The sequence below is a fragment of the Oryzias latipes genome, chromosome 13, assembly GCF_053564925.1.
Source record: "Oryzias latipes strain Hd-rR chromosome 13, Olatipes_Hd-rR_3.1".
Classification (NCBI taxonomy): domain Eukaryota; kingdom Metazoa; phylum Chordata; class Actinopteri; order Beloniformes; family Adrianichthyidae; genus Oryzias; species Oryzias latipes.
Genome location: NC_136249.1, coordinates 29,242,697 through 29,270,284, shown reverse-complemented (window position 1 = coordinate 29,270,284; position 27,588 = coordinate 29,242,697). Strand labels below are relative to the sequence as shown.

The window sequence follows — 27,588 nt, the reverse complement described above, 5'->3', positions numbered from 1 at the left end:
TTTGTAGAACAAAGCAAGATTGGTCTAAAAATATAAAAAGGGGGGTTGAAATGACAAAGATACTTAAAAGGGCACCTCCACAAAGAACAAGACATCTGGAAACATGTCCTGTGGACAGAGAACACCAAAGTTCTGTTTGGCTTTAAAACTTTCAAGCACGGCAGAGGAGCTATAATCATTTGGATGTATTTTACAGCTACCACAACATGGATATTACAGACTAATTATTAAAAAAAGAAATAAATCGTTTTATGTATAACAAAATAGAAACATTTAAATAAGTCACTTTCAAAGGACCCCACATTGGTTTATGAAAAACTCCACGTCTTTTTTACACAGAAATACATTTATTTAGGGTTTAAAACATTAATATTGAACAATTTACAGATTTCTTAATGATTGCAAATCACACAACACAACTACATTTTACTTCTGTATAAGATAAATGTAACAGATTTGTATTCTAAAATATGCAATTGGAATTCTTCCTCATTTTACGAGGAGCCCTTTGTTATAAAATGTAAGCAAAAGTGCAATATCTAAATTGGTCCAAAATCTGCACCTCTCAGGACTTCTCGGATGAATAAATATTGTTTCATTTAAAAAGGCTTTTTATTTTTTTTTACTAATTTACTTTTTGATGCTGTTTTTCTAAAAACCATAGCAGAATACAATAAAAACCACATTTGTCAGTTAACAAAAGCTTAGCATATCAATCACTGCATCAACTATTTTCTAAATAAACTTCATTTTCCCCCCCATATAACCTTTTAAACATTGAGTTTCGACGACAACAACACAATAACATCTTACAGCGCTATCTTACAATAAAATATCAGTTTAAAGTTCAAGAAAAAGAAGAAAATATAACAGTAGCAACATAAAGTTAAAGAATACAATGCATAGATTCAATTATTTGAAAAATGTAGCGATATAATTTACTTAGTACAGCTCTTTACCTTTTAAAGTCAGTCTATATAGATTTATTACAATTGATCCTGACTTGAGTGACCGGCACAAATATATATATTTTTTCTATATATTTCTAAAAAAACATGCTAAAATGCTAGAAATATGACTTTAAAGGCAAATTTGGCCAAAGTACACAATGGCATGGGTGGGTAAGAAAGGCAACACTTGGCAACGCAGCCTCACAGCAGCTTCTTAAGTGACTCCCCCACCTTTAGAGATAGTAAGAATCCGTTGGTTTTTTTTTGACTCTCATTATGTCAGAGGACTTGGATCCAAACTATTCTGCATCCACAGAGTCCCTGATGGTGTCAGATGGAATGGTTCATAAATGATTAGTAAGAATTTTGAACTTTAGGCCACTTGGTCTTCACATTTTAACAAAGACAGGGAAAAATATCCATTAAAGTGGTGATAAGTGGGAAAATGAAGTTTCAATATACAAATATACAGCTTGAAAATCGAACACTCAGTGGCACCTTTTGCAGGAACTGCATCACTAAAATGGTAACAACAGTAGGGGGACATGTTAACCGGCAGTGATTTGCAGAGGTAGCAGGGAGGGGGATTTTGAAAGTAGTAAGGCTGTTTTTTTAAGACGGTGTTTGCGGGCTACTTTGGACCAAATTGCAAATTTTCTGCAAAAATCTTTAAAGACGAAGCAGATAAAAACAGCTTTGGAAATGAACAGGGCACAGGATGCACATGCACTTGCATGATTACAACAGAAGCGCTGAGAAGATTTTTCATCCAAAACATATTGACCTCGTAAATATTCACAGCGCCCCAAAAAAACTTTATCCAGGAAACCTCAACTATAACAGTTTACATATTTTCTTGACTTTTACAGAAAGACGAAGGCAGGACGTAGAAAATAAAGATTACTCTTCTTCAAGACTGCTCGCTTTGTGTATCTTCTGGACCATAAACATCAAAAACTTGAAACCCTTCAAGCTTGCATTCAGTTTCTACATTGTCAGGCACAATAAATAGGCCCCAGCGGTATTAAGGTTCAGAGCGACAAGTAACACAGAACAATTCTCATGTAAGCCACAACTAACTTAGCTTTCAAATATAATCTAAATCTAGTAAACATTGACTACATCATTTTTGATATACATTCTTAATGTACAAGAAATTTAGAAACTGTGTTTTCATTGTACAGCCTGACTGACCAGCCATAAAAAAGAAAAGGTCCAGTTTTCTCTGTGAGCTCTTCTGCTGTGATCTTCCTTTCTGTAAACACTATGTACAAACTTAAAAAAAAGACACAACAGAGAACACAATTTTACAAACTCTTTGATTACATTATGTACATTCAGATGTGTTCATTTTGTAACAAAACACGAGGGTTCTGTGGGAAATCTGTGGCGACTTATCAGCCTGATTACCGCCGCGCGGCGGTTATCACCTCTTACTTTTCCATTCAAAAGGCTTGATTGATGACAGTAAACAGAGCAGGATTGTTTTGCTCCTGCTGATGATGATGAGGATGATTTTTTTTTCCTTTTGCAAAACTCCACCACTGTACGAAATCTGTAACCCTGTGAGTTCACAGCGTGTGTTTCAGCTTGGTTCCTGGGTTAAGGCAAAAATAAAAAAAAAAGGTTTGGCACTTATATATATGTTTTTAACCTGGCTGTATCTTCAGGGGGCTCTGATGGTGGTTTCTCCACAGCTGCTTACGTGATCTGGTCTGAGAAGTACTTTTGGAACAGGGACACACCTGAGGTGTGAGATTTAGAGTTTGAAATGGTCTTTACCGTCTCTACCCAGACACCCAGCTGTGCGTGGTGGTCTTTACTCCATGAGGGAACCCTTGTTGGGCCACCACCGGCTCAAAGTTGAAGTCCAGTGAGTCTCCGTCCATAAGCGTGTCATGGAGAACTGTCTCCATGTCAAACTCGAACTTCTCGATGGACATGTCGTCCAGGTCGCTGGGCAGTTTCTCTGTGTGCAAGGGCGCCGACATGCCAGGTCGGCCGTATCCGTTGGTGTTGATGGGGCAGAAGCCGGCAGGCATGCCTCCCCCGCTGAGATGACCGGACAGGCCGTAAGGCATCTGCATGGCGTTCTTAGCTGCTTGCAAACGACCGTTGCCCCCGCTGTAGTTCAGAGACATGAGCAAGCGGCCGTTCATGGCTGGCGAGGAGGCCGGAGCGTGGCTGTGCACGCCGTGGGGGTGGCTGTGAGAAAGGCAGTGTGGGCGGCCGTTCCCACCAGCCATGAGTTTGGCTGCATGCTGGCTGCTGCTGTACGGAGGCAGCATACGGCCCTCGCTGGTCTGAGACACCACGGTGTCCACTGATGGCATGAGCTCACTGTGCTGGTCGGTGTCTGACGTCAGCAGCTCTTTCAACAGCCCTGCGGGGCAGCTGTACTGACCCATCCCGGGCCCGAAGCTGGGCTTGTTCTCTGTGAGCGTCTGCAGTGGTATGGGGGACAGGCCCGACTGGCCGTACACGCACTTGTGATAGTCTTGCTGTGACTGCGGGACCATGCTGGGGGAGCTGTAAGCCGGGTAGCCGGGGCTCGGCTGCATCATTGAAGACGGGGATGACTGGGAGGAGCCAGGGGTCGCAGCCCCCCCGCCAACCTGAGAGTTGTTGGGCGAGAGCAAGTTCAGGTTGTCCAGGAGGTTCTCCATGACATTCTCAGAACTGTGTCCCGTCATCTCAGTGAGACTGGGCAGCGTGGCGGTCATCTTGGCCCCCGAGGCCCCTGGGTATCCCATATGCACGTCGGATTCACCCAGTTCATCCTCGGGCATGAAGGGTGACAGGCGACCGCTCAGAGTGCTGGCGTTGGAGCTGGTTCTAGGCCTGAAGCTGTTCCACGCGTCGTAGTCGTCATTGCTGTGGGGGTTTGGGCTGCCTGGCCACTTTGAGTAGGAGCCAGGGCTGTCTGCACCTCCGTCTGGCCCACCCTGCTGGCACAGCTGTGGGGAAACCAGGACATTAACAGGGTATCAAGAGAACCACAAATCATTTTAAACCATTTTATGGTTATGTAGTATTAGGGTCACCATAAAATGTAGAAAAATAAATAAATTTATGAGAATAAAGATGTAAAATGATGAGAAAAAAGTTTTAATTTAATGAGAAAAAAAGTTGTAATATTATGACAAAAAAAGGTCATAGTTTTAAGAGAATAATCTTGTTGAATTTGGGGTAAAAGAGTCACTATTTTTTACGACAATAATGGTATAATTTCATAAATTATAAATGGAGAATTGAAAAGATTGAAGTCCTACATTTATGAGGCAATAGTCTGTTTACAAAGAAAAATAAAAACAACAACAATAAAAAAGAAACCAATGACGTGTTTCAGTATGAGATGTAGAGTGCAATTTAAAGCGGTTACAAATTAGGAAACACTATGTATTTTATTGAGTCAGCATCGTTTAAATATAAGTTTAAGGGGATTGAAAGAATGTGCAGGAAACTGGGCTTCTTCAGAAGAATATTATTGAACCACAAGGAGTGGATTTCCGGTGTCTATAGTATAGCTACAAAGGTCTAAATGCATTATGGCATGTAGATTCCTTTAAAAAACAAAAACAAAAAACATAATTGGCTGAAATGATGGATTTACTTTTCCTTGTAAAATTGCCGCCCTTTTTCTCGTAATTTTACGACTTTATTCTTGTGTAATTACGGGGCCAGGATAACTCAGTTGGCTGCGCATGGGAAGCCAGGGTTCGGTTCCCAGCGAGTGTGATGAACTTCGGCTCGAAAGACCCTTCGCGCTACTGCCCAACTATGTAGCCACAAGAAGGCCCAAGTCTGAGATTCCCTGTGCTGGTCCCCAGCCCGGATAGAGTACAAGATTGTGTCAGGAAGGGCATCCGGCATAAAAATCTCTGCCAAACCACCTGCGCAAATTAGTGACAGCTGATTCGCTGTGGCGACCCCTGAAGGGATGTGCCGAAAGGTGAACAACAACATTTGACAGTTTGGGGTTAAGGGACAATCTATAGTACCCTTTAATGGTTCCTACACTAAATCTAGTGTGCAAATAAAGTTTAAAGCAGCTGCAGGTATTTTACAGAGGACAAAGATAAACTTACCCTCAAAAGATAAAGGAAACTGGGGGCTAAAATAAATACAATAAAATTGAACCCACTTCAACTTCATTACGGCTGGAAGACGATAAATCAGTCTGTGGCCGGAAAAAGGGTTGGGGTCTACTGGTCTTCAATATGGTCAAAAATCAAATTAAAGGATACATATTTTAACTCCTTCCTGCCTGAATTTTTTTCCAATTAATTAAAAAAATGTATTCTTCAGTGTTTTATGTTCAATGTGATACTAAATTAAGAAGAGCCCAACATTGCAAATACAGCATGAAGGGGTTAATGCTGCAGAGTACACTTTCTTCTATGTCCGACTTTACCTTTCTATTTTTATTTCTTTTTTTGTGCTATAATGTCGTTTCAGTGAAACGGACTCGTTTCTGCAGGAGGTTACCTTTTTCTTTGCTGCTCTTCCTTTGCTCTTCGTGAACTTGCTGTTGTTGTCCATGGAGGCTGCCCTGCGGCGTGGGGACTTTCCACTCTTCCCACCCTCCGGGTTGAGCATCCACCACGAGCTTTTCCCCGTCCCTTCGTTCTGGACGCGGACGAAGCGGCTGTGAAGGGACAGGTTGTGTCTGATGGAGTTCTGCAGAAAGATTAGGGAGGAGAAAAATGAGACAAACAGGGTTTTGCTTTTTTCCAAAACACTTCAGATGTACTTTATCATACAAGTGCAAATCCATTAGTTCACCCTCTCCTTGATATTTGAGTTATGAGGGGAGAGGCGAGCTATTTAAGGTCATTTTTGTTTACTATCCAGCCTCCAGATGAATGAAACAATCAGCCTGAAGAAGTGTGCTGTCCATGTGTGGCTTTCCTTACAAACAAAGCCAAACATCACTGGAAAAACAGTCACATTCCACCTGACTTTGTTTCTTGTCAAAACCAGCTCAAAATCAAAGGGAGGAAACAGACTAATCTTTCCTCCTCACACAGACAATAACGTCGGGCTCTGACGTGGCTTCGTGACACCAGCAGTGGAAAAACTAATTTTTGAGCAGGAACCCAGTGAAGCGCTATAAAAACAGGGCAAACAAAAGGGCAAGAATATTGGGCAAATGTCTGCTGAGCAAACGAGTGACACTCTGTTTCTCTGCAGCACAGCTCTAAAAAAATGTTGCTTTTCACCCACGATGCAAACGTAAAACTGGTGAAGGCCGTTGTTTACCCTCAGAGAATAATTCACACTCTGCCCCGGCATCATTCCGAGTCCACGACTCAACATGTAGTAATGAGCCTTGTCCAGACATTACTGAGCCTAAGGAAAGCGGGTTGTTTTGAAGGAAAGGCTGGAACTCCCAGTGAGCGCACACAACTCGCACGCAGAGCTTAGCGTGCGCGTCATCAGGCCCGCTGCCTGCTGTGAGTCACTGCTTCACATCTGGCTCGCAGTCTGCGGGCTGAGCTCTGCCTTCACCCCTGCGTCTCCTCATCCTCACCACCGTGTTTTTCAGCTGGAACCTGCTCTGATCACTGCTGCAATTGCTGTCGCTGACATGTCATCAGAAAGAGTGTAAAAAAAAGCTTGTAATAGGGCAGACCAAACACTGTGGTGACACTGGATTAAAAGTTTAGCTAAAGTGTAAACACTCTGCTATTATACATCTACATAAATGATATATTCGAGACTTCTTGTAAAGAAAATAAAATTACAAAAAAAATCTATGCTCTGGGGAATTTCTGAATTTTTTATGCGCTGTTAATGCCAAAAGGTGATTCATGCTGGCAATTCTACTTGTCAAAGTGTCCTTGAGCAAGCCAGTGAAACTAGTCATCAGTGTCTGAGTTTGTGTGACAAAGAGAGAAAAAGCACTTTGTAGGCTAAAGCAAACATTGTATAGACTGAGAGAGGGCTGTGTGAATGGAGCTCGTAGAGTAAAAGTGCTCTGAGTGATCATTAGGACCAGAAAAGCACAACATAAATACAGTCCATTTGCCATTTCTGCCCATTTATTTTCCTACGTTCTTCCAAGAAAAACAGGCAGCTCTTAGAAAGGACAAAACTTCTTGAAGAGGAGTGGGTCCTCCAATTTCTGAACCATGTTTCCATTTTCTTTTTTATGTGGCGATTCAAGAAAAAAAAAGAAATTAGTGAGAAACAGCTGGATCAGGACCTTATATTACAAACAGGAATATTGCAAAAATTACTTAAGTTTCTGGACTTTACTGCAGACCCTCTGGATAACACATTGCTGAAGCATCCTGAAGGTCACTGGAATCTGCTGCAAAAAAATCATTTTTAGCATCGCATGATCCAGCCTTTAGGGGAAACTTCTGCATTGTGTGGCTTTTTTTTAGCCCTGGAGCATCTAGTTGGAAATTTTCTTCTGGGCTTTTACTTTTATTTTGAAAATATTTTGTTTGTTTATTTTAGGGGAGCAGCAATTAGTAGTAACAAAAATAATAATAACAAACAAATAGCAAATATAAAATAAAATACATCTATAAAACCAAATTTGACCCTGTGGCTTCTCCAGGGTTAGGCTTAAGGACCAAAACAGCAATTTTTTGTGTTTTCAACATGTTCTTGTGGCATTTTTTATAATGATAGAAGACATTAAAAAAAATTAAGATCAAAATTGCATCTCTGAGTATTTATTTACTAAAATTGTTGTGAATCACAAGCAGCCATTTGAAAAAGAGCCTATTTGTGATGTAGAAAATACGCTGGGCGGGCCACAAGCGGCATAATCCAAATTAAAAGACCACTGGGAACTCTGAAAAATTAATCAAAAGATGATCGGAGCAGGGCTTTTAGGACCTAGAGTGGCGTTCTTCAGCAAAATACATTTTTTTAAAACAGGGGGAATCAGTGTGTCATTGGTGCATTTGTGTTTGAATTTGCCACTTTAAAGAAAAAACTACAATGATAAATGAAAATAACCTTTCATCATCTGTTTGCTCCATTTTTGATTTATTACATAAATGGGAAAATAAAAAAAAGAAACACTATTCATTTTTTAAACATTAGAGAAAAATGAATTAAAAAATAAAGCTGTATTTTTATGTTTTTTTTTTCATTGTTGATTTTAATTTGAAAAATGAACAAATATTCAGCATCTTAATGAACCAGAAACTGTTTCATTTCAGCTGCAATGGCACATATCTATTTCCTCGTTTCTTCACCTCTGCTTCTTGGTCTCTCATCTGACTCTGTCCTCCGAAGCACAAGAGAGGCTGTGAGAACAAAAGTCCTTTACAAATGAATGTAATTACCTCTGAATCAAATCACCCAGCTGCCTTAGCCAATAGTTTTTGGCTAGTTTGTATGATCTGAGATCCATAACAGCCCTTTGCTGATTAGACCATGCTTTTTCACCCCCCCCCCCCCTCCTACCCCCACCCCTCCTCTTTCTCCTCCCGCTGCATTTGGGTGCCTATGACAAAAGGAGAGAAGTGGAGTCGGGTCATGAGCTTTCCTTTCCCATGACTGCTGAGTGCTGCTGATTTCTGCCGTGCTGCAATAAGGAATGACTGCAATGTGCGCACAGACGCCGGGATGTCCTGTTGCAGCCCTCCATCATCCTGATGACAGGAAGGAGAAACTTGCAGCCGAAGCCTCAGCTTTAGAGACTTCTACTTTAGCTCATAGTTAAAACAGAAATGATCAAGAGGATTAAAAAACACAAACCCAACATTTTTGATGTAAGAGAGAAGGAGTAGCTTTCATAAAACGATGGGAAGCACCAGAACTGGGCAGCACTCCGTGTGGCTGAGTCTGTCTGATGTGGCCGATGGAAAAGTCTCGTCTCCCACTGTTTTTGTGTGTTTGTGTGCGTGCCAGCTTGTTTTTATTATTAATTTTTTTTGAATGGCTGCATGACTGTCAAACAGCACCATAGCGTGGTTTTGATTTTTTGGCTCACTCCTTTGCTGACATCGATACACAGTGGTTTGAAATCACACGCAATCGGGAATGAAGTCATCTACATGAAGATAATCACCCACGGAGAGACACCACTCACATGCATTAATAAAAAAAACACTTTCATTTATTACTTATGCACAGCATACTCAATTTTTTCCCTCACTTTTTAAGATTTCATTTGCTATCTGAGACAATGTGTGTCATGGATTTATCTCTGGCTGCAGAACACAGGAATCTAAACATTCCAGCTAATCACTGTGCAAAGTTCAACTGTAATCGCAGCCAACTTGTTAGTATCTTTTAGGAAACAGTAAATGCAGGATTCCCAGCCAGGCAGTCATCACAATCAACATTCTTTAGCAAGGTTACAAAACCCACAACTTCACAGGACTGAACTATGGTTACTGTCGCAGAGGGACTTTTTGTATCTAAAGCTGGGCAAAAATATGATAGTCATGCCAAGGATTTGCAGCTTTTTTTAGGCACCAAATGCGACAAAATAAAGTTGTTTTGTAAAAAGCAATGATAAAGATCTTGTGCATAAATAACCCATAAGGCTTCTTACAGCTAAAAGATATAAAAGGAAATATAGTTTTACGTGGTAAGTAAAAAAATACAGTTTGATAGTTTCAAACTTTATTGGGGCTTCTATTTTGATGTGTGATCTTGCCGTGTTGTTCCTGCACCCACCATCAGGAGCACCACCTCCAGTCTGAGTCAACAGCACAGAGTGGTCCTGGCAAAGCACGAGGAAGTGACCACATGAAAGAAGACTGTGACAGGAAACAGAGCTGACTTCCTGTCTCAGAGGAAACATGGCGGTTGGTAAGTGGAGAAAAAGCCATGGAATGCAAAGTCGCAGATGTGTGAGCCAAGTGGACACCGCAAATCCACCCCCCGCCACCCCCAAACAGCAAGGGGAGGTTTATGTTTAGCAACACATGCTAAGGCCTGTTGTCAGAGTGTACTTATTAAATGAAAGTGATGTTCACTTTGTTGCGTGACTGCGGAAACCAAACGACATGAATGGCAGTGTGGTGACTCAACAAGCGGCTGTAGTATGGGCGTCTGGGTGGTGTGAGGAGAATGCGTTTGATGTGGAGGCTGTTTAAGAAACCGAGCCAGAGGGGCTGTCTGACAGAGGGGGGCTACATCAAAAAAGCAATGGACTTTGCAAATTTTAAAGATTCCTTTTGTTGGGGTTAATAGATATCTTACCATTAAGGCATAGCTTTCTGCTTACTTGTAGTTTTTTTGTTGTGATTCTACCTAAAACACTGGCTGGAAATGTCAGTTGACCAGTCTAAATGGGGACCATTGATTGTCTATGAGAACTGGACTGAGTGAGTGTGATGTCACCCATTGAAAATTACTTACTTCCAGCTCCAAACAAATGAAGTCAAATGAAGTGAAGGCACTACAGAAAAAGTATCATTAATAAAATGAGGATTATCAAGAATGTGGTAAAATAAAAGGTAGACAAATTGAATGACTGAGTAATAGCTGTTTATTTCTCAATAGAGTTATATGGGATTTTGGCTTCTTGGAGACAGCTGGTACTTCCTGTTTGGAACGCCAGGGAGGAGAGGTCACTCAGTCCAGATCCCACATAAAGTCAATGGTGGGGACGAATTGGACTAGTTCTAAACCAACTAGAGCCATGTGTTGTTAATTAGGTAACCATCGGGGGGCTAATAAGAAAATGAATAGAATTGATTGATTTTTTTGACACAAGTGGTTAGACGTATGTGCAAACTCTTAAGTACCACAATTTATTTAATACACAAACAGAAAATAGTGAACACACGGGGATGTGTTCTACTAATCAATTATTTACCAAAACTTTTTGCCTCTATTATAGCCTAATCAGGTCTAATTGTTTGACTTTCTAAAATATGCACCAGTGACTGTAGATAAATGGACATTGTTTTGTATGTTGTTGAGCTAACTTAAAGTCAATTTACAGCTCCTCTGCCATCACCGTCTTGGGTAAAAAAAGTTTCTGGCAAATTGGTAAATTGAAGAGACAAACAAGCCTATTAGTTAATGAAACATGTCCAATAAGGCTGTTCTACAGCTGAAGCTTATATAGTAAACTGTCAACCTTAAAGCTACAATCACATTGCACGATTAAAAGGGCACCTTCAGTGAAAAGTATATGTAAACACGAATAAATGCGCATTTCGAGCTTCCATGTTTGAAACCCTTACGTTCATGCGTAGGTACTCAAGTTTCTACGACTGTTTGCAGACTCCGCGTACAAAATGAGCAGTTATGGAACACGCATTTGAAGGTATACCAGTTTGAACTTTGACCAATCAGGGACTCGGATTTGGTAGTGACATATGGATGGCGTCCATTTTCTTTTACGGAGGTGCCAACCAATTGAACATTGAACATGAAGGAGAGTTTAATAATTGAGGTTTGTGCCCGGCCTTTCATTTATCTGAATAGAGCTGTGAAAGAAAAAGCCTGGACCAAGATTTGACAGATTTGCACCGTTTTGAAATTTCGTACCAAGCCTCTTCTAACTGTAGGCGTCGAGCTTGCGGTAGTAAACGGTAGCAAAAGATCAATAAGAAGAAGAAGCCCCTTTCAATGGCACCATGGGTCTAAATCCACCTTCACGAATGCTTGTTTAGTGTGATTGAGAACTCCCATCACATGCCCAGTGGAAACATAGCATAAAATGCTACAGTTTGAGTGCAAACTTACTTCATAAAATAACGAGGTTCAAGATGATCAACCATAGGAAAAAAGAAGACTGATAATTATCACTTTGTATTTTTTCCCTAATCATAAAAGAACCAGATATGAGTTGTGTTTTTTTCTTCTGTTTTTTTCTGTTTCCGGCTGGGCTGTTTTACACTGGAGTGAATAGATCAGGCCAACTGGTGGTTAAAGGCGGGGTACACCCTAGACAGGTTGTCAGTCTGTCACAGGGCAGACAAGAATTCCCACACACAGTCACACATGCACAACCATAAATTAACCCATGAAGAATGTTTTGGACTGTGGAATGAGGACCTACATGTGCACGGGGAGAGCATGCAAACTCCACAAAGTGGGAGTCAAACCAGGGGCTTCTCACTGTGAGGAGAGAGGGCTAACCACTGCACCACTGTTCAGTCTGTTCAGTCAGTTTGGTAATGTCAAATCATGCTGGGATTGAGGTCAACCAGGAAGTGAAAAAGTTCAAATGCCTTTTTCCCACAGACTTCAGGTGAGATTTTATTTATGTCAACTGTCATTTTTCTTTTTTGTGTGTGTACGTTTTTTACAAATAAAGGTGGCAAAGTTCTGGAAAAAAGTGGCGACAGTGTGCCAACAACTTTCTCTGGCACACTGACCAAGTTGCTGACGCTATCAGAACTAACTCAAATGTCAACTCGTCTAATGAAAAAAGTCCCCTGGGGAGTGCAACACCACCTACACGCACTGCTGCTTTGAATCATGTGAAGCCACAAGTGAAACCTCATCTGCAAAGCTCATCCAGTCAAGGTTGTAGTGCAGCAACGTTCTACCCTCCCTGACTGAAAGCATGCAGCAGGTACAATCTCGCACGCCAGCAACCATAGCTTCATGTACATTTACCAGATATGGAACAGATAAAAGTTAACATGTGGTTTTCCTGAGCTGTTTTCACTGAACTCATTAAAGAAACGGTGCTGTCCTGAACAGACATTTTCCTTTTGCTACAAAGGTCTAGGACTGTGCAGAAGGTGCACATTTGAACTATGACCAACTAGTTCTTGTGTAACGTCTGCAGCTTTGATGGCAACAACCTATAGGCTATTGTGAACTCTCCAAACTGCCTTGATAAGTAGCCCTAAAGCTGCAGGTTGGTCACGTCTGGAGGTTTGTGCTGAGTCTGGCTAAATTAGAGCAGTGTGGTTAAGACAGAAAACGTGCAAACTTGTTATTAGTCTAACACCAGCTCAGCATGTCTGCCCACTTAACAACAGCATGCGGCGCAGCAGGTAAAGCAACAAATGACAATGAACTACCACTGGCTGGGACCACAAAGTCATCAAGAGATAGGCTTGCAGTGGGTTTAGCCTGCTGTGTCAGATACACTTAATGACCTGTGATCATTAGACGTAGACAAGGTCCACGACTTTGGGAACACAGGAAGGAACATTGATAGTAAAGAGGATCAAATTCTATTAGAAAGTAAACGTTGATAGCATTAAAAGGTTTACGAAAAAAAGCAATCCTCATAACTTTTCTTAATTATATGGTACAAGTAGAGTTTTTACTGGGATGATAACACAATAAAATGACAGACATGGTATTGCCAAAGCAAAACAATACTCCAAAGAACAAAAGAAAACTAAGGAAGCCAATTTGGAAAGGCAAAATGTTCTTATTGGTCGCACGTATTAATCAAACCAACCCCAACACTAACCCTAACCCTCCCTCCAGGTCAGTGCGGCCAAGAAGAAAGTTCAGCACTGGCTGCAGGGAATTAAGAAAATTACGTGCCAATAGTCAATGCCAAAAAGGGGTTTATGCAAATATACACCTCCCGTGTCCGAAGACTCATAACGCCCTATTGTAACAGTAAAATCTGATCTTTAGCTTTGTTTGCTCAGCTGCTGGATTTGACAAATAAAACAATACATATATTAAAATAAACATAATATGAAATAAAAAATTAAAAAATCAATAAATAGCAGCCTTAAGCTGAGCTCCTTCTCAAAAACTCAACATTACCCTTTGATTTAAATCCAGATTTAAACATGTCGTTTGGCAAGTTGGTTCCATTAAGTTACCTTTAATTCAAACAAAACAGCCTAAAGTGTTTATGTCCTCATGACAGGATATTAAGTTATTTTCTTTTACCGGATTTTACACTTGAACAACAAACAGATGCAAAACATAATAATGTACACATTTACAAAGCAATTTGGACAGACACTGATGACTACATGTAGTTGCAGTTGTTAGATTATCATCACCGCCACTGTTGGATTGGCCTGCAATAATCACTGACCTATTTACCAGAGTTAATACAGTGGTGATCATAAAAGGGAGAGGGAAAAGGAAATGTACAGCCTCTGGCTTTTATTTTATTTACATCTTAAGATTAGACTGAAAAAGAACTGTCTACAGCAAAGGAAATTGAGATTGTTGTCATTAGTGTTGCGTAGCAGCAAGTAGCACAGTGCAGCGCCCCAGTTTTGTCTGGTGAGAAGGACACAAACGCACCTCTGTTGGCGAAGTTATAAAAAGAAATTTGTTTTGCTTCAAAAACAAAGACTAGAAATAAAAATGGAAACTAACCCTAAGATATGGTTCTAGATTATTTTTACTTCTCTTTCCATCCTGCCCCAATTGTTCCTTTGGGCTCCTTAGTGCACACCAAATACTTGCAACACTTGTGTGCACACTTGTGATGCAGCAAAAAAAAAAAAAGTCTAAACTCGCTGATATCAACATTCACATAATTGCTCCGCAGAGACAAAAACTTTATGGAGAACGCACTCAATGTGCATCCCCAACTACTTCAGAATTTTATTAGGATGCGCATCAGGAAAGTACCTCCTCAGAGTGGTCATTGTTAGATTCTGAGTTATATGACTGTCATAAAGCGCAAATGGAGAGAGTACAAAACACGAGTCATGCAGGAGCAAATCTGTCTGCAAATGTATTTACTGACGGCTGAAGCGCCTTTTCACAATCCTGTGCAGGCAATCTTAAACGGCCTTAGCCCCTATTCCTCCCTACAACAGCTGAACCTTTTAAATTAAGCTGATTGGTTAAGCTGGGGATTGATAATTAACAAAAACTGCAAACACACAATCGCTATTTTCTAAGCGGCAATTTGAGCAAAAAATGACAATCAGTCGAAGCGCTGACACTCCTGAATCTTTCATCGCTTTGATAGTGTGAGAAGAGTGGCTATTAGCGAGCTTCCTGCCGTATTACATCCACTCAGGAAGAGCTGGCCAGTTCTGATACTGATGCCACTCATGCCTGTGGTTTACATGCAAAATGCTGCAGGAGGAGACGCTGGTGTAGGTGTAGAGCAGAGACTGGCAGGTTCAAGAGCCACGACTTCCTAATCAAAACTCTGCAGTTTGACCGCGCAAAACAAGAGGAAAAAGGAAAGAGTGGTGCCTCATCCAGGTAGGTCTGCCCACGAGGGTTACAATAGTTGAAACTGGCATCACTCTACATCCTAGAAACAATCACTCACCTCAGACTTGCCCTCGTTGTGAATCAAAACACATTTAAGGGAGTCTAATAAATCATCTATTGTTTGCTCCGTTTTGGAGAGCTTTGACAGAAAAACTTGGCTGAACAAGTAACCTTGCAGGACTTCCCATGGTTTGTTTGAATAAATACACTGAAGTTTGTAGACTAGGTGGACAATTTGGCTAAAAATTGAGTTTTGGGTTATAACACAATTTTTTATTTTAATTCAGTGTTGATCTTAGGAAAAATTAAAACTCCAGTGGCCACTGCATCACTTTTTTATGCAGAAATAAAATAACAAGTTAGGGTGCACAATGAAAATATTTTTTTCTTTCTTTTCAGGTACGGTAGTCTTTTCTGTATCCCAGGGCCACAGAACACCTCGCCTCAAAGTGTCAAATACAGAATTCTAGATAGGGGTGAATAAAAAAGGGGAATATTAGACATTTAATGAGCCACTCCAAAGAAAATTGTATTCCTGATATTTTAAAATGCTCTTTTGGCATTTTTCTGCCAGTAGAAGACACAGATTAAAAAATTAGGCTCAAAAGGCATTACTGATTATTTCTTCATTTAAATAATTGTGAGTCAGAAGTAGATAAAAGAAATGCTGTTTGAAAATGTATTTGTGATACAGAAAATATGTTGGGTGGGCCACAAGCTTCCTACACTGCTCGATTCTGATTATGATGCTTGTAGACGACTAGATCCATGTACATCTTCGTTTTCCCCCAAAATGTACGGCTGGATAGCTCTAATATTGCTCGCATTTTTGGTGCACCGGCAATGTTAGGTTGGGAGTGTGAGAGGCTCTAAGCTGGTAGGAGAGTGTGTAATCAGAGAACTCTCAGGCATGGGTAACAGACACAACTCAGAGGAAAACTTCTAATGAACTCCTGTCACTCTGCAGAAACTAGATTCGTGTAGATCAAAGTTTTAAATTTTCTGGCAAAATCATAATTCAAAGACCACTGGGAACGCTTTTGAAATAAGATAATCAGAGTTGCTTTTTAACATCCTAACAAGATGATAAAAGAGTCTATCTGGTCTGTAGCTGAAACTGGAAATATACTGAAAAATTAGACCAACGAGACAATCTGCTGGATCCTCATCACATTAGATTTGAGATTTAAAGTTATCTGGGATGCAATGAGATCTAGGGTCTAATGTGAGGACCAGACAGATTTGCGACCAAAAAGTAAACCAGACAAGTGACTTGCTGCTAACAGAAGGAGTAAACAACACCAGCACTCTGTTGGTGTCTGCATTATCGGTGCAGACAAAAGACTGTCTGAATGATTCTCATCACTTTTTTAAATGAAAATAATGCCTCAGCATTAAGCCAGTGTTCACAGGCCCTCTGTGTTTATATGTAATGCTCGCCCTTGTGCCTGTTGATTTCCTGACACAGACTCACGCACGCAGCTCGTGCGTATAGACAGGAGCTGGGTTGTGCTGGCTAAGCTCCCCATGCTAAAATATGTGCAAGTGTTGCTATGTGCGACACAATGCGAGTCTATAAATGCACAGAGCTGTGTCTGTGGACTGGAGATATTTTTGCCTCTGATCAACACAGCCACTGGGCTGGGTTGCTGCCTGCTTTCTCTGGATAAAGATGCAGTGTGTGGACAACTGCTTGGGTGCCTGTCTGGCAACTAGCGGCCATTACCTGACCTGCTTCTGCATCCTCGTAGGCCAGGAAGGTTGAGGTGGATATATTTACTCGCCAGTTTAACCTGGCAAACACAGGGATATCCCAGCAGCTTTATGTCCCAACAAAGACCCCACTTTAAAGACCCACTCCGATCAAAATCTTGTTCTTGGTGTTCTGGACATGTTCTTGTGGCATTTTTTGTCATTAAGCTAAAAACTGCATTTCCGAGTATTTCTTTATTCAAATCGTTGTGAATCTAAAGAAAAAGCTTAATTGTGACGTGGAAAATTGTGATGCTGGACAGGCCACAGGCTCCCTGCTCAGCTCTCCAACAGAGAGGGGAAGGGGAGGGGGTTGCCTGGTGCCAAAAGTATCACCCACAACTCAGAAGCGAATTTCCAATGAACTACTGCTACTTCACACAAACTATGTCACCGAGAGGTTTTTTTGATTTTGGCCAAAAACTGCATAATCTCAATAAAAACCCCACTGGGAATGCTTTGAAAATAGTTTAAAAGACGATCGGAGGGGGTCTTTAAAACACACATTTCTTTCCCTAAAAGGAAAACCATTTATGTTATTTGATGAATCGATACTTTATTTTATGTAAAAGTTCATTTGATATTGTTACCTTAAACCCAGCCCTTCTAAAGTTTCTTCAAAAGGCAGCATGTGTCCCTGCAATAGAAAAACCTGCAGCATGAAGATGACAGGAAGAGGATGGTACTTGCAAAATCTTGAACTTTATTTGAAAACCGAGCAGAACAGAGACGACGGAACACCCACACAGTGTAAATGCTGCCTGTTCTTCAAGAGTTTTGAACCTTCACTACCACAGAGATTCCTGTTAAACACTAGAAATGCTGGTAACATAAAAAAACTGAAGAAGCTCTTGTTTTGAAGCTATAGTGCCTGAAAGAGTGTAAATCAGAACAAAATGGTCACTAAATGAAAGGCTGGTACTAATAATTCATCAAAAGACTGACTTTGATTGAGCAGGCTGCTATAATTATCATGTCAGACAGTTTTATAGAACAGATGTCAAATCCTAATGATCTTAATTCCACTAAGAGTTATACATGTCTGTATAAGGCTGTCAGCCAGGTACCAGCTCTGCAATTAGTCAAGATAACCATTATTCGTTTAATTACAAATCCATAGCACAAGTAGTTCAAAAGGAACATTTTAACTCTTTTTTTTTCACTTTTGTGTCAAATGTTTAAATAACTTTTCTTTTTTTTGTGGCTTTGTCACAAATTTCAAGAGTGCCCTTGGTCTTCAGCCTTGTTGATAATATTATGGTGCCATTTTGAGATACTCAATCAGAGCAGACAAAGACTTGTTTTTCTGAATAGATAAACCAGAGGACATCCTAACTGGCGCAGGGGCACAGAATGAACAGATAGGGTGCATAAAACCTCCTAATCCAGTCCCAATTCTACGAAACTGAAAGGTTTGTTTTTTATTGTAAATAAAATAGCTGTCCATTTTCTGATTCCCTTTCGGGGGTCACGGGGTTGCTGGAGCCTATCCCAGTTACTGTTGAGCAAAGGTTGCCAGGTTTTTGCAGGTTCACACAAACACATTCACACCTAAGGGACAATTTTGAGTCACCTCTCAACCTATGAAGCTTATTTTTGGACTGTGGGAGGAAGCCGGAGTACCCTAAGGAAACCCGCACATTCATGGACAAAACATGAAAACTCCACAAAGAAAGATCCCTTCTGGGTTTTGAACCAGAAGGGATCTTTCACTGTGAGGCAAGAGTGCAAACCACCACCCCACCGTCCAGCCCCTGAAAAAAAAATGTTTCAACATAATTTTTTTTCCGAGTGGGATTGTTTACCAATACGGGGAAAGGCACTAACAGCAATTCACTTCCTGCTCTGAGTGGAATTCAAAGGAAGGATGCTGGAGAATGAAGGAAACCCTGGAAGAGGAAGAAGCCACTGAATCTGGCGTCACGATTGAGGTTGCTTCCTCTGCGGATGACATCACTACCCCGCATACCTTCTGCTGCTGACAAAACAGCCACTTCCTGCCAGCCGGGGCTAAACTCTGCCTCTCCTCAAAAGGTAGATGAGAAAGTGGAAGAAAAAGGAGATTACAGATTGCAAACAAGACAATGTCGGTGCAGTCAGACCCGACCGAAGGTTCAAATTAACCTTTGGCCACACCTTGTATGTGGAACAATAAATCTGTCACTCTTTGTCCTGAAATCACAACACTTCTACAGAACTGTACAGACAGATAACTGATCTCAAGTTCCATGATTAAGATTTTAGGCATAAAACATCTAATTGTTTTAAATCTGCCAATATCAATTATGACCCGATAGAACAAAACATATAAAACCATGTCATATTCTTTCTGATTGAATAAATGTGATTTTTGCTGTAATGTGAATGTGTGAGTCATGGAGAAATCCTCGTGGTCGCCTCTCAAAAATCCCTGACTGGGTCAGAGTCCAGCGCGGAAATTCCTACAGAGAAGCCACACAGACGGAGATATATGCACCCTAACAACCACACTTGGTTTTAGATATTCACTACTTTTTTTGAGAAAATTGCCCACTGAACCTTTTGGAACAGGAAACATCAGATTTAGTCTGGGTTTGCTTTAAAAAGCCCCAAACTGACTGTCTGGCATGCATCAAAGGCATGTATTGCTTGTTCAAGCACGCGCTAAGTGGGAGTTCTTAAACTGCTTTTAGCATAACGGTGTTCATGCTGGATTGTCGGTACCGATACTAGCACATGTACCTACAGTTGGAAGAGGCTTTGTTGTGAAATGTCAAAGCGTTGCAAATCTGGCGAATCTTGCTCCAGGCTTTTTCTTGCACAGCTCTATTCTGATAAATGAAAGGCTTGGTGTCATAGAATTTCGTCCAGGCACAAACTGCCAATATTCATTTCTCCGACATGATCGATTTTTAAACGGTTTTGAAATGGACGCCATCCATATGTCACTCATAAATCTGAGTTCCTGACTGGTCAACGTAGAGCTGGTTTAAATTTTGTACGTAGAGCCCCAAAATGGACTTAAAAACTTGTGTAGGGACATGTGAAGTCAAGAGTTTTAATCATAAACTTTTCATTGGAATTGGTCGCTTAAACGCGCATTTCCGAGCCCGTGTGTACGTAGCTTTAGAGACGACAAGCCCCAAAGTCAACAGGATTGATGGCGCATCTGCTGTGTTACTGCTCTTGACATTCGCTTCGACAAAGGTGGTGAACCTGCTGCGAAAAGCAGCACCTCAGATTGATTTTGCTGAATTAATTTTCTCGTCATTCTTGGACCAGTGCAGTCCCAATGAGCATTCATCTATCAGAGGCCCAGATTGATTGTGTGATGGTGTGATAATGTCGGTCCAGTCTAACAGGCACCCCACATAATCGCCTTAGGGCAAGATTGCACAACAATGTGGATCTGGTTAATGCTTGTGGTTTGGGGAGGGCCTGAGCAGCAAGCAGTCCCATAAAAGTGCCGCTTTCATCGCGCATCTCCATCCAAAACACACACATTTAAAAAGTTACAAGGCATTTACAGTGCACGTTTTTCACATGTCCACCAGCTTGACTTTCACTTCTCATTTGAATGATGAAATTGATTTAAAGGTCTGTGGGCAGTTCCTCTTGAAATAATGCCAAGGTCTTCCAGTTAAGGAGCGGCAGATTTTTCTCAGATTTTTTGGAGAGTAAAGGCTGTGAAAAGCCTCCGGAGCAACAGCATGTTTTGAGGAAAAAAAACCTGCCAAGCCTGGGCAAACCCAAATCCAAAACAAACCATCACGTGCTGCTATTCCACCACTACCAATACCACATGAAAAAAAAAAGCCTAAATCATTCTGACTCATCATTCTAAATGACTGTTTACATGACAGAGGCACTGGGTGGGAACCCCTCCCCTGTCTTATGGAATGAGGATCTTCTCTCGGTTGGCGATCACGGACTCTCAAAATTCCGTTGCTGGTCATCACGCTCACAAAAAAACAAATCCCTCCTTGGGTCCGCAGACGGAATGAGAAAACAAATGTCCGGCAGCGGTGCCTCAGGGCTCCACTGTGCCAGCCTCAGGGGGGTGGAATCACACATTTGACCGGATTTGTTTAAATTTGCAACATGAAAAGGAATCCTCGCTGCTGGGATTTTCCAGAGTTCATTCCAGTGAGATAAAGGTTCAGAAAGGGCTGAGGTACCAGATGCGGCAACAGATATTTCCGTGGAGCTGATAAAGCTTTGTAGCACATTGGAAAGCACATAGCTTAAAACATGGTGGTGCCATTCATGTTCAAAGTACTGTGACAGAAATCGCCTGGCAGGATCACAGTGGGCTACATTTATACATTTAGTTTTGAGGTTTTTAAAAAAAAATTTTTATTTAAAAAAAAAAACAATAAAAATAATTAAATTGTTAAGTTAAATAAATATATTTATTTATGTTTATATAAAATTGTGTTTGGGGTTTTTGACATGTCCTTGTGGCCTTTTTCCCATAATGGGGGACATATAGTAAGAAAATTAAGCTTAAAAATAGTTCCCTGCTCAGCTCTGCAACAAAGAGAGGAAGAGGGGGTGGGTTTGCTCTGCACCAACTGTATCGTATTTGTGATGTAGAAGAAACTTAGGCCGAGCCCCTTGCTCCACTCTATTCTGATAAATCCACTTGTAGGTAAATAGATCCATGAACACCTTCGCTTTCCTCATCCAAGCTGATATCTGGCTGGAAAGCTCCAATCTTTCTCACCCTTTTTGTTGCACCGGTAATGTTAGGTTGGGGGTGTGAGGAGCTGGGAGTTAGCAGGAGAGATTGTAAACAGAGAGCTCTCATCAACGAGGGGAATGAGGGAACGGCGTCACTCCACACCAACAGTCTCGTCCACGATTCAAAGGTAAATTTTTGATGAAGTTTTGCTGCTCCAGGAACTATGACCTAGAAAATGACAGGTTTTTTTTCATTTTGCCCAAAAACAGCATAATTGTAGTTAAAAGACCACTAGGAACACTTAATAATAAACCAAAGATGATCAAAGTGGGTCTTTAAAAGCCTAAATAAAGGGAAGATTTGACTTTTTTTTCTCTTGTTGTTAGACTTAAGTAAGTTGTTGAACTTTTATTAACCAAAATACTGTAACAAAACAAACTCAAAACTAATAAAATTTCACATTTTCAGAACTATTCTATTTAAAAAACGTAAGTACAGTACCAATGGACAGAAAAAGAGCTGAAGAAAGCTCAACGGAGCAATAGAATTCCCTGCAAACACCATCTGATGGCCGAGGCCGGGAGGTAAATAAATCCAGAACAGGACGGCAGGGAAACATTGTGAAATGGGACTACCAGTTCCACATCGTTGCTCAATCAAATGAGTGAACAAGTTTGGTTGCATCACATTTTTCTACAAAGTGCAGTGCCAAAAACGTCACAGCAAGTGGATCCACTCGTGCCAAATGAACATTTTGACCGTTTACTTCACTGATCAGCTCTTTAAGGCATACTTGTTTATGTCCTATTTTTCCCAAACATAAAAAAGTTTCACCATTAAAAATCATCAGCTTTCCTTTTTTTCCCGTCATTTTGTCATCTAACGGCGTAAAACTCGCAGCTGCTTTTGTGCTTAAAGCCCCCTGGCGTGTCAGTTATGTATATTCAACAATCCAAAAACCAAATGGAAAATAGGCCCTCATAAGAAAATAGTGGCTTCATATCAGTCAAGGAGAAAAAAAAAAGGACTGTCACTCTGAGCTTAAAAAAAGGAAGAAAAAAAAAAGTCTGTGCTGGAATGTTCTTTCAGCCTGTCTTCCCCCCTGCCTGTCTGTCTGTCTGTCTGCCATCGTTATTGTGAATCTGCCAGCAGCAGGGCTTTAATTATGAGGCCCAGGTTATGTGAGCACACACACACACACAGACACGAGACCAGCGTCCCACATATCTCTAACACAGTACCTCACAGTTCCGCTGACTAACCAGTGGCACCAGACTTTGGCCTGCGGCTCCCTGATTCCAGTAAATGTCTAGTTATGCAACTCCTAACAAGTGTTGCCCAGACTGAACTTCCAGTACACCAGGTCTCTCTCCTTCACACATCTTCAGTGTTTTTTCCCTGCGTACAATAAGCAGAAAACCCCTTCGACAACATAAAGTGTGACCCGCTTTGTGCTGAGGCAGAAAACCCGGCTTGGAGAGGCAGGCGGCACTGGCAGGAAACGGAGAGGCGGGTGAAGAGAGAGCTCCTTCAGCTCTTTGCCTGAGAAACACAGCTGCCCCTCATGTTTTTGGTGCGGTGCCAGGGTTGGACTCCTCGACTGCCTCGGGGAGAGCGTGGGTGGGTGTTTTAAACGAGCAGAAACAGGAGAACCGCTGTTCCGTCCGGCTCGCTGTCCCACTAATACACATTCAGACCCTAAAAAGCTGAAGCCCTGTGAGCCGACGTAAAGTTCAACCAGCCCTGTGTTCGCCCTGGATTATAAACGCCTCGTGTCTCCGCTCCTGCTTTCCTTTAAAGACCCACTCCGATCATCTTTGGATCTATTCTAAAAGCGTTCCCAATGGTCTTTTGATTATGATTATGCCGCCATCTAGGACATAGTTTCTGCAGAGTGGCAGTAGTTCATTAGAAATTCCCTTTTGCTTAGTGGGTGGGACTGTTGGCATGGAGTAAGCCTGACCCCACTTCCCATCACTTTGTTTGCACTCCCTCACAACCCCAACCCCACAATACCAGTGCAACAAAAATGGCGAGCAACACTGAAGTAATCCAGATGTACAGTTTTGAGCCAGAAGCCAGCTCGGTTGATGACGACAAAGACGTACATGGATCTATTTGTCTGTAAGTGGATGCATCAGAATAGAGCGTAACAGGGAGCTTGGGAACAACTCAGCATGTTTTCTACGTGACAATTAAAATCTTTTTATTTTTTCATCTCCTTCTGATTCACAACTATTTGAATGACAAAAAAATATTCAGAAATGCAATTTTTATGTAATTTTCTTAATATTTGTCCTCCATCGTAAGGAAATGCCACAAAAATGTGTTAAAAGACCAAAATGATTTTTTGCAGAGTGTCTATTTAAGGTTTTAACCAAACATGTTTGAAATTGGCTTAACTGAAAGGTTTGAAGGCGTTTCCTAAAATAGAGTGACATTTTTCCTCCCCAAACATCAGCTAATTCAATCTGTCTGTCATGCAGATAAAGGTTAAAGGTCAGACTTGTGACATTGTCAGTGTGACTCAATTGAGGGAAGATAAAGCACATTCTGAGCATCAATCACAAGTCGAATCCTGCAGCTATCTTCATCTGGAGCGCACTTGTGTCTGTGTGACACTCACACTGTTTACTGTAAGACAGAGGAAAGAGAGTCAATAGGTGCATTTACACGGTAATGACCCCGGCGCTCCTCGCTGTACGCTCCGCTCGGACCTGCGTGTTTGTCTGCTCAGGCACAGTTTGTTTTGAGATCCGTGGGAGTGTTTACCAGCGTGGGCTGAGGAATTCCAGGTCAACAGAGTGCGGCGTACAGCGAAAACCTACAACCGAATTGATCCCGATCCTGACATCAAAGCGTACCTGAGCCGTCCAGCTCCAGCAGCTGAAGGCAAATATTTATCCAGCGGTGACGTAAAAGACGACGAAATACGAGAAAGAACACGAGTTTTGCCGTGTGTGTACACTACGTTATTAATGAGAAACCCGTGCTGTGATTTTCCTTTGTAAATATCCACAAATAAAGTTTGGCGATACACCATTTCTGCCATCTGTTCCCCTTCCAGCTGGGAGTCACCCAAGCCAGGAACCTAGAAGGTCCATTCCAAGATAAGATCTGGCCCAAGCTGGTTCCACCTGACACAACTGTCCTCAAGAGTTCACACAATCACAGACGGCCTGAGTAGTGTGGAGGCCGGCATGACTCAGTTCAGGCAACTGTGAAGGATCAGCAACTCTAAGAAAACTGGATCAAACAATTCATCAACGATACGATGGGAGAACCAAGGAACCAAGAACCAAGTATTTGACCATTTCTGCAACAAATCCCCAAAATTCAGTGCCCAATTATAAGTGCAAGACAATCAGAGTCAGACACACTTCCCGAAATATGTCTTGAAGCTAAATTTAGTAGCAAACCAAAGAAAATATTCATCTTCAACATAACCAGAGTCATCCTCCCTCGAACTACGCCTGCTTTACAAGTCAAACCGCTTCACAGATACAAAAGTGTGATGGCCCCCCCTGGGCGAGACCGAATGGAGCTTTGCGAATATCTCCCCTTGCAGAGCTAAATGGCACTTTACTTTCCCACGTTATTACTCAGTTTACACCCCCAACATGGCAGGATAAGCAGCGAGGGCAGGCGGCAGCTGAGCAGCCTTCTCCAAGCTGCCAGTCGTGCAGAAACTGTCAAATGTATGGAGAAACGGCCAGAGGGTCTCTGTTTATATAGCTGTATTTGAAGAAGAAACAAATGCATGAAGCTGCTGTCAGTCTGACTCTGCTGCATGCTTTACAACAAGTCAATGATTGACTGCTGCAAGTAATGATGCTGGAGACAATTAACGAACTGTAACTGGCTGATGCCAGAGGTTACAGAGGAACACAGGCTATTACTAAGGGAGAAATTGACAAAAAGAAAGCAATGATTAGTCATAAAACTATCTGAGAAGCACAAACATTTTCCGTGTTTGCATTCAGGCTCAGGTTACAACTAAAATAAAATCGAGAAGTGAGAATCTTATATTTTGGTCTTCGGTGCAAACACATCACAATCAGGCAGTGATCTGATCTAAAAAGAGCTAAAAAGAAATTGGTTAAGGGTCTTAAATTGAGTCCTTTAAATAATTATGTCTCTCAGCCTCTGGAACAGAGGGTGTAAGCAAAACAAGTTCTTTCATTCCACTTTTACTTTTTCTATGTAATTTTTTTTTGCCACATTTCCACTAGATTTTGGCCCCAAAGGTTGTTATAGATCCCGATCAAACTGTCATTAAAGACCCACTTCAATGAAATTTGTGGTATTTTACTTATGATGGAGGAGAAAGGTTAAACTTGAACTTGCATTTATGAGTATTTATTTATTTAAATCATTGTAAATCAGGAGGAGATGGAAAAAATGTCGTTTAAAAGGATCATATTTGTGACGTAGAAATTCCTCTGGGCGGGCCAAAAGCTCCCCACTCTATTCTGATGCATCCACTTGTAGAGGACTACATCCACGAACGTCTTTGTTTTCCTCATCAGAGGTCGCTTTTGGCCTCAAAACCACAGCTGAATCGCTCCAACGTTGCTTGCCACCTCTGTTTACTACATACACATATTCCATCACTTTGACAAATGTAGGCTTTTCAAACTTCGGAATAAAAAAATGTTGGGGTTAACCAATTCATCACTTGGATTCTGCTCTTGGCACTCCATTTGAAAGCTTGGTTGTTAACTATTTTTTAAAAAATACCCATAAATATTGGGATAATATAATGTATCACCCACTGGAAAGATTCTGATTAATATGCATGCCATTCAGGGTTAGTAACACAAGCTCTATTTAATGATTAAAATATTTAAGGATCCTAAATTGCGTCTAAATTATTCAGAAAAAAAGTATAAACTGATGTAAACAAAATGTTTCCGTCTGCCCATCACCTGCTTTTTTATACTGTGTATTCCAGTAAACACTCCTTTTGTTTTCTTGTTTAGTCTGACATGCTCAAGAGGAGTTCTGAGGTTTTTATAAACACTATAGTCCAGTGGATGACTGTGGTTTTAAAAAACTGCATCTGCGCTTTTTAAAGACCCACTCTGATCATCTGTTCATTTATTTTTAAAGTGTTCCCAGTGGTCTTTTAATTATGATTAGGCCATTCTGAGCCAAAATATTCAATAATTTAAAAAAAACAACAACAACTGTATCATTTTCTAGGACATAGCTTCTGCAGTCTGTAGAGCGACAGTAGTTCACTGGAAAATTGCCTCTAAGTTGTGGGTGGGTCTGTTGGTATAGAGCAACCCCACCCCTCTTCCCATTACAGTTACTGAAAGGGATCTGTTCTCTCCCACTAGCTTACAGCCCCTCACAACCCCAAACTAACATCACCGGCACAGCAAAAATATAGGAGCCATCCAGCCATACAGTTTTGAGCCAGGTGCCAGCTCAGACGAGGAAAATGAAGACGTACATGGATCTTGTCGTCTACAATGGTCCGCCAATTGTATTTTCTACATCACAAATAAGCTCTTTTTCCAACTGCATTTTTTCATCTGCTCCTGACTCACAATGATTTGAATGACAAAATACCTAAAAATGCACTTTAAGGCTTAATTTTCTTAATTTATATGTCCTCTATTATGAGAAAATGCTAAAAGAACTTGTTAAAAAACATCAAAAGTACGATTTTCATCTGAGTGGATCTCTAAAATTCTCTAAAACGAAAAGTGTATATTTGTTCAAAAGTTGCATGTGTGTGTTTTGTTGTTCAATCGTTGTTTGAAATGGAGTAAAATCCAAAAGCAGCGAGCATTTGTGCGGACATGAATGTGTCATCTCTCAGCACATGACTCAGCCATGCAAGCCTGCTCTAATTGAAGGGAGAAAAAAAAAGAGAAGAAAAAAAAAAAACTCCACAACTGCTTTGGATTTCATAAGCAACTCCGGCTGCCTTTGACACAGACCAGCCATAATAAATCTCTCAATGTGTGGCTACAGACTGAGTATGATTTCCTGCTGGGAGAGTGGACTGTCATCAATTTATTGTGAGACTCAACTGAAACTATGCGCCTCCGAGGAAGAGTTTACGCCCTTTGCTGGTGTTCAGTGCTAAGCCCTGTCACATCC

General features: G+C 41.2%; 1 protein-coding gene across 2 annotated transcripts in view; it reads right to left on the bottom strand.

The window, feature by feature from the left end:
- Positions 1-327: 327 nt before the first annotated feature.
- foxo1a (forkhead box O1 a) overlaps positions 328-27,588 on the bottom strand; it is a 28,872-nt gene continuing 1,611 nt past the window's right edge. Inside the window, exons 2-3 of one of the 2 annotated variants that reach the window (XM_011482191.4) lie at positions 5,439-5,630; positions 328-3,907 (exon numbers count right to left, since the gene is read on the bottom strand). In XM_011482191.4, coding sequence (XP_011480493.1) covers positions 2,738-3,907; positions 5,439-5,630 — 1,362 coding nt within the window. In that variant the 3' untranslated portion in view covers positions 328-2,737. Of the gene's footprint in view, positions 3,920-5,438; positions 5,631-27,588 lie in introns of both variants that reach the window. The other variant, NM_001160464.1, reaches the window with a different exon arrangement.